General features: G+C 72.3%; 2 protein-coding genes across 2 annotated transcripts in view; both read left to right on the top strand.

Annotated features, from left to right (window-relative positions):
* Positions 1–2,047, top strand: part of CACNB1 (calcium voltage-gated channel auxiliary subunit beta 1) — a 15,658-nt gene extending 13,611 nt beyond the window's left edge. Inside the window, exon 8 of the mRNA XM_026072935.1 lies at positions 1,568–2,047. Within this exon, the coding sequence (XP_025928720.1) occupies positions 1,568–2,047 (480 nt within the window). The remainder of the gene's footprint in view (positions 1–1,567) is intronic.
* Positions 2,048–4,855: 2,808 nt separating this feature from the next.
* ARL5C (ADP ribosylation factor like GTPase 5C) lies at positions 4,856–7,143 on the top strand. The gene is made up of 6 exons (XM_026072921.1): positions 4,856–4,950; positions 5,523–5,583; positions 5,749–5,896; positions 6,075–6,158; positions 6,343–6,494; positions 6,618–7,143. The coding sequence occupies exons 1-6, from the start codon at positions 4,905–4,907 to the stop codon at positions 6,664–6,666; spliced, it is 540 nt and encodes a 179-aa protein (XP_025928706.1). The 5' UTR covers positions 4,856–4,904; the 3' UTR covers positions 6,667–7,143.
* Positions 7,144–7,337: the final 194 nt, after the last annotated feature.

Below are 7,337 nucleotides of genomic sequence, written 5' to 3'. Positions count from 1 at the left end.
CCTGCATCCTGCCCCCGGGAGCGGGGCCACCCCAGGGGCCTGCAGCTCCCCAAGGATTGGGGCTACTCCAGGGACCTGCAGCTCCCCAGGGTTCGGGGCCACCCTGGGGAGCCATCCTGGGCGCCTGCACCCTGCCCCAGGGAGCCGGGCCACCGTGGGGACCTGCAGCTCCCCAGGGAACCGGGCCACCATGGGGACCTGCAGCTCCCCAGGAATCGGGGCCACTCCAGGGGCCTGCATCCTGCCCCAGGGTTTGGGGCCACCCCAGGGACCTGCAGCTCCTCAGGGTTCGGGGCCACCCCGGAGGCTTGCAGCTCCTCAGAGTTTGGGGCCACCCCGGGGACCTGCAGCTCCCCAGGGTTTGGGGCCACCTGGGGGGCTTGCAGTTCCCCAGGGTTTGGGGCCATCCCAGGGGTCTGCACCCTGCCCCAGGGATCAGGGCCGTCCCTGGGATTGGGGCCTCCGCAGGGATCTGCACCCTCCTGGGATCAGGACCACCCCAGGGACCTGCAGCTCCCAGGGTTTGGGGCCATCCCTGGGGTCCTGCAGCTCCCCAGGGATCGTGGCCACCCCAGGGACCTGCAGCCCCCCAGGGATCAGGACCACCCCGGGGGCCTGCACCCTGCCCCAGGGATCAGGGCCGTCCCTGGGATTGGGGCCTCCGCAGGGATCTGCACCCTCCTGGGACTGGGACCACCCCAGGGACCTGCATCCTGCCCCAGGCTTTGGGGCCATCCCTGGGATTGCTCTGGAGATCTGCTCCCCCCTCCCTGGATTGCCCCCTCCCAAGGATCTGCCCCCTGAGATTGGGGCCATCCCTGGGATGGGGGCCACCCCTGGGCACTTGCTCCCCACCCTGGGATTGGGGCCAAGCCTGGAATCAGACCCCTCTGGAATCGGGGCCCTCTGGGCACCTGTGCCTGCCGCCCCCAGGATCGGGGGCCTCCCTGGGGATTGGGGTCCCTCAGGGATCTGCACCCTCCCCACGCAGGGCAGGCAGGACCCAGACCCGCTTCTTTCCACGCCGGGTGCTCCCACGCCTGTCCGGAGCCCTCGGGGAACCCCGGCATCCGGGCGGCTGCGGCAGCGAGGGCTTCGGGCGCTCCTGGTGCCGGGCGAGGGCAGGCTGGGACGAGGGGTGGCCGCGGACCCGGCCAGCATCTCCGGCCCGGCAGGGCCCCGCAGCAGGAGAGCCGGTGGGAGAGGCCGTGCCTGAACCTGGGGCACGCGCGGCGCTCGCCCCGGGGCAGGAGGCAGAGGGGACACGTGCGTCCTGTGTTGTCTGTCGCTAAATCTTCCGGTGTGGGGGGACGCCGCTGCTGTCAGCCCCGACCCTGCAGCCCCCCCGCTCTCCCACCCCACGCAACCCCTCCGTTTCCCTCTTTGCTCCGTTCCCGCTCTGGCGAACCCCCCCCCCCGGAGCCGGGCCGGCAGGCCAGGCTGGGCAGGGCGCATGCGCCGCGCCGGCAGCTCTGCGGGATGCGCGTGTGCGTGGCGTGCGTGTGCCTAACCCGGCGTGGCCGCTAACCTGCGCCTCCTTGCACGGTGTGATGCTTCTCCTAACCAGGGCCCGTTCCTAGTGCACGGGGAGCCGCCGCGCGAGGGGCAGCACGGCGGCAGCCTCCACGAGTGCCCGGGCGAGGTGGGCGGCCGCGCGCAGAGCCGCCGCGGCCAGGCGCCCCCCCGCGCCGCCCCCCGCAGCCTCTCCCGCCAGGACACCTTCGACTCGGAGACCCAGGGCAGCCGGGACTCGGCCTACACGGAGCCCGGCGATTCCTGCATGGACATCGAGACGGACCCCTGCGAGGAGGCCGAGGTGGAGCCGCGGGGCCCCCCCGGCGCCTGCCCGCCCCGCGCCCTGCCTCACCGCCAGCCCCAGCAGCGCGCCGGCGCCTGGGACGAGGAGGAGCCCGGGCGCGAGAGCCGGAGCCGGGCGCCGCGAGGCCGGGCCAAGGGCCAGGACCGGTATTGCCCCGACCCCCCGGAGCCCCTGGGGCTCAACCAGAACGACATGGAGGGCTGGGGCCAGGAGGTTTATATCCGCTAGGATTGGGGGTGGGGGTGGGGGGGGGACCCCCGGGGATCCCCAAGGACAGGCTCCCCCCCCCCCCGCAAGCACTGATTTGGGGTGGGGGGAGAGCTCCCGCTTGCCCCCTGATTGCGTAGGGCCCCCCCTTTGCCTGCTGGGGAGCCCCTGCTTTGCCAACAGGGTGCCAGACCCCCGGGGTCTCCCCCTGCCCCGTGCCTGGGTGGGGGGATTCCCCCCCCCCCAGCAGCCCATCCAGCGGTGCCTCGGGCCCTCCCTGCCCCACAGGGACAGCAAGTGACCAAAGGGGACCCTGGTGTGTCCCCGTGGCACCGGGTGGGGGGGGGCCACGTGCTCCCCCCCCCCAGGCGCCCCCTCCTCTCCGGTATCCATGGTGCTGTTTGCCCCCCGGCTCCAGGGCTGCAGGGAGACCCCCGGGGCTGGCAGCTGCCCTCCCTCCTGCCCAGCGCCTGCCGCCGCGACCCACGGCCTCCCCTGGCCACGGAGCGGAGCGGAGCGGAGGGCAGGGGGTGCATGCGTGTGCGGTGCCTGCGGGGGCGGTGGGGAGAGGGTCCCCACTGCCCCCCCTCACCGGGGTGGGGGTGGTTTGCACGTGTTTGCGTTGGAGGGGCTCTGCCTGAATGGATTGGGGGGGGGGGGCAAACCTGAGCCAGCCTTGGGTGTGTGTGTGGGGGTCTAACACGTGCTAACAGCTGCCCCAGGCCTGGCCTGCCGCCGCGGGAGCCGGCAAACCGCCGGGATGCGCCGGCAGCGCCAGCCCCCTCTGTGCCAAACCCCAGCCCTGCCGTGCCTGTCCGCTCTCGCCCCGTCCAGCCGTGTCCGTCCGTCCGTCTGTGAGCGTGTCTGTCTGTCTGTCCGTCCCCCCCGCACCAGGCGCGGCCGCCCTGAGCGGGCAGGGCAGCGCTGCCTTCATCCCCCCCCCCCCCCCCCCCCCCCCGGCACTGCCTTCTCCTGCGCCCGCCGCGGGGGCCGCAGCACCGGCCGGGGGGGGGTCGCACGGGGGGGCCCCGGGGTCGCTGCCTTACTCACACCACCAGCCTCGCCAGCGCCTTGGGGCAGGGCTCCGGGAGGCCCCCGGCTCTGCCCGCTGCCCGGCCGCCACCGCCCGGCGCGTGCCTCAGTTTCCCCTTCACCGGGGACCCGGCGGGGGGGACGGGGGACACTCGGTGTCACTGCCTGCCAAGTGCTTTGAGACCTGGGCTCGCCCCGGCGCCGGCCCCGGCCCCCCCCCGCGGGCACAGAAACGCCCCGTATTTATGTCACTTCACAAACTATTTAAAGACCCAACAAAGTGTATTATTTTATTTATTTATTCTCGTTCGCGTGTGTGTGTGTGGGGGGGGACTCGCCCTGCTCGCTTGGTTCTTTGTAATAAACATTTCGTTGAGATCTGCCCCCGCGGCCGTGCCTGGCGTGTGCGTGGCGGGGGGGCAGGTCCGCGCTCCCCAGAGCTGCCCCTGCCCCGGCGGCTTGCGGCCGGCACCGAGCACGTGCGAAACTCGGCGGTGCGGTGACGCTGCCCGGGCCCGGCGTGGGCCGCGTTTCCGCTGCGCCGCTGACGGCAAGCGCCGGCGGAAACCGCGCTCCGTGATGCCGGCGCTGCGCCCGGCTCCGGCGTCGCACCGCGGCCCTGCACAACCGCATCTGCCCGGGCGTCTCTGCAGCGTCAGCGGGTTCTCGGTGCTGCTGAGAGCCGCTCCGGCTGCTTTTTCCCAGGCTCTAGGACAAGGGTCGCCAACTCCGGGGTGCTCTGGAAGGGTGTAGGAGCGCGGTGGGGGGGAAAAAAAAACAGGAGTGGCGGAAGGGAAAGGTTTGCATGGGCAGGTGAGGACTCGGCGGCATGGCGTGCTGCACCAACGTGGCTCCCGTGTTGGGGCTTGGCACCGGGACTTTCCCAGTGATATTCCAGGTGGAGTTCCCACGGGAGCCGGAGCTGCTCCGTGTGCATCCAAACAGCCGCCCTCACCCCGTCCCTGGCTGCTCCCGGCCCCTTCCTGCACATCAGCCCCGGCACGGGGGGTTTCCTGCCTCCAGCCGTGCCATGCCGTGCTGTGCCGTGCCGTGCTGTCCTGCGGGGCTCCAGCCAGGCACCGTCACGGTTTGGTGGCAACCGGCTGGTCCCTGCTGCGAGGACCTGTGTGGTGGCCGCAGGGCGTGCAGCGGGGTGAGGTTAAACCATCGCCGTCCTTCGGCCTCAGCCTGAGCCTCGGCTTCCTCGCGGGCGACGTGGGGCCCTGGCCCCCCCCGGGGGAAGCGACGCCGGGGCCATTTGGTGGCGGAGCCCCGGCCCAGCCCCGCTGGCTTTCGCTTCTGCTCCCAGGCCCTTTCGCTTTCCGGTTTCCTGCCCCGGGAGCCGTTTGTGCGGGAACTCAGCAAAATCCCCACGGGACATTCCCGTCCGGCCGGGAGGGAGAACGGGAACTGGGGCAGGGGGCACCGGGCTGCCTCCGGCTCCAGGGGGGGCTAGGAGCTGAGGAGGGGGGGGTCCAGGGAACATTTCGGGACTTGGAGGGCTCAGGGGACCCCCGGGGGGCTGGAGGGCTCCAGTGCCTGGGGGGGCTCTGGGAGGGTCCGGGGGGGCTTTGGGGATCTGGGGGGCTCCGGAGGCCCCCGGGGTGTTGTGGGGCTCCAGGTGCTTGGGGGGCTCCCGCGCACCCCCAGGCCAGCCCCCCCCCCCTCCTGGCTGCCCCCTCCAACTGAGCCCCCACGTCAGGGGGGTTCCCCGTGGCTCCGCCCCTCCCCCAGGGGAATCCCCGGGGGGCGGGGCGCGGGGCGGGGCGGGGCCGGCGTGACGTCACGGCGGCTCTAAAGAGGGCCGCGGGGCCGGTGCTCGCCGGCCTGGAGCCGCGGCAGCGCTATGGGGCAGCTGGTGGCCAAGCTCATGGGCGTCTTCGGGAGCCGCGGTAGGCTCGGGGGGGGGGCGGTGCGTTGGGGAGGGGGCCGTGCAGGGGGCGCGGTGCGTTGGGGAGGGGGCCGTGCATTGGGGGGGGGGGTTAGTGCTGGCCCGTGGGAATTGGCCCCCGGTTCCTGGCGCTTCTGCAGGCGCTCGGTGCGGAGCCCCGCGGGGATGCTCGTGGGGCAGCAGTGGGGTGCGAGCCCCCCGCTCCCGATGGAGGCGAGGCGGATCTGTGATCCCGCAGGGAGCCGGGGCAGCACTGCTGGGGCAGCCCCTCGGCTTGACCCCAAGGGGGTCTCGGCCTTTCCCTGTTAATTCCTGAGCTGATGGCGCAGCCAAAGCTGGCAGGGGACGAAGGATGTGGGGCCTTGGCAGTGCTCACGGGGGGTGAGACGCTGCGGGTTGCCGCCGGGGGAAAGGCAAGCACAACCCTCTTATGAGACATCAGAGAATCCACACGGGTGCGAGCAGCCTGCTCGCGCTGCGCTGGCTCCCAGGCGAGCAGCCACCGCCGGCAGCGCGTGGGGCCGGGCTGAGGCGTCCCCCGTGGCTCAGCTGGCCCCCGCTCCCGTCCCGCAGAGCACAAGGTGATCATTGTGGGGCTGGACAACGCCGGCAAGACCACCATCCTCTACCAGTTGTGAGTCCCCGCCGGGGCTTCCTGCTTGGGGAGGGAGGCCGGCGCAGCGGGGCGCCGCTCTGCCCCTCGGGGAGGCGGCTTGGCCCTGGCGCTGCGGGATGGTCCCGGCCGGAGCGGGGGGCCGGGAGGCGCCGGCAGCCGCCTGACGCCGTCGCGGCTCCGCAGCCTCACGAGGGAGGTGGTGCACACGTCGCCCACCATCGGCAGCAACGTGGAGGAGGTCGTCCTGCGCAAGACCCACTTCCTCATGTGGGACATCGGGGGCCAGGAGACGCTGCGCTCCGCCTGGAACAGCTACTACTGCAACACCGAGGTGGGCACGGGCCGCCCGCCGCCGCGGGGGCTTCGCCCAGGGCTCGGGGAGGGAGGGAGGCTGCTTCCAGCATCGCTTTTCCCTCCCCCGTGATGCTCCGCTTTGCAGCGGGGAGGGCACCAGGGACAGCTGGGGCCGCGGGCGGGTGGTGACGGCCATGCACCCCTGTCCCCACCAGTTTGTCATCCTGGTGATCGACAGCAGCGACCGCGAGCGGCTGCAGGTGACGCGGGAGGAGCTGTACAAGATGCTGGCTCACGAGGTGAGCGGGGACCAGGGACCATCCCGGCCAGGTGGGATGGCCTGGCCACAAGAGGAACGAGTTTGTGAGGCCTCAGCCCAGCTGGGGGCTCGTGTACAGGGGGATCCTGGGACGTGGCCCCGTGCCGTGTGCGCGGTGCCACCATGCTGGGGACGCTGGCGTCACAGCGCGGTGCCTCCCCCAGGACCTGCAGCGGGCAGCCGTCCTCATCCTGGCCAACAAGCAGGACGTGAAGGACTCGATGACGACCTCGGAGATCTCCCAGGTCCTGACGCTCGGCTCCATCAAGGACCATCCGTGGCACATCCAGGGCTGCTGCGCCCTCACGGGAGAGGGGTGAGTGGCACCCATGCACTGGGGGGGGGGGCGGGCGGCAGGGTGGCTGCACCCCGGTTCCCCGAGCCCGGCGAGGGCGGGCTGGGAGCGGGATGCCGTCGGCTAAGGGCCCCTTTCCCGCAGCCTGCCCGCCGGCCTGGCCTGGCTGCAGTCCCGCGTCGCAGCCAGCTGAGAGGCGATGGAGCCGCGGAAGCAGCAGCCGCCCCGGCACGACGGCCGGCCGCATGGAGAGGGGGGGACTCGAGCGGGGCCGTCCCCGAGTCCCCCGCTGCGGGGGATGCGCCTCCGTCCGGGGATGCATGTGGGACCGCGAGCAGGGAGCAGCTGTTCCCGGCTGGAGCATTGTGTTCCCGCCGCGGCCTTGGGGAGCGAGGCTGGACGGCTTCCCGGGCTGGATGAAACGCTGCCTCCCGGCTGCCCTGCTGGAGCGGCCAGGACCGAGGAGAAACGGCTTTGCCCTGCCGGCTGCCTCGGTTTCCCCCGCGGGCGCACGGGGCTGGCGACGGGCTGCCTGGGGCTCCCGGCCCCTGGGACGCAGCTCTGCCCCACGGCCTGGGGGAGCCAGGGGACACCCCGGTCCTGCTGTGGCCGCGGTGGCGATTTGGGGGTGGGGGGGTGTCAAATCCCCACCTGTGGTTTTTATAAGCTGTTTTTTACGTATGATTAAATCCTGCCTATTTAATTTTGCACGGCTGGGTCCTGCCTCTGTGGGTAACGTCCCAGGCTGGGCGCCGGGTCCCCCGGGGCCGGGCAGCACCTGGAGGCAGGGACGGATGGACAGATGGACACCCGCGGCGCTCGCCTGGCGGCTCCCGGGGCTTGCCGCAGGCACGGGGACGCTGC

Source organism: Apteryx rowi, unplaced genomic scaffold, assembly GCF_003343035.1.
Source record: "Apteryx rowi isolate R43461 unplaced genomic scaffold, aptRow1 scaffold_354, whole genome shotgun sequence".
Lineage (NCBI taxonomy): Eukaryota > Metazoa > Chordata > Aves > Apterygiformes > Apterygidae > Apteryx > Apteryx rowi.
Note: the sequence above shows the minus strand (reverse complement) of the source record. Positions and strands in the feature narration are given on the sequence as shown.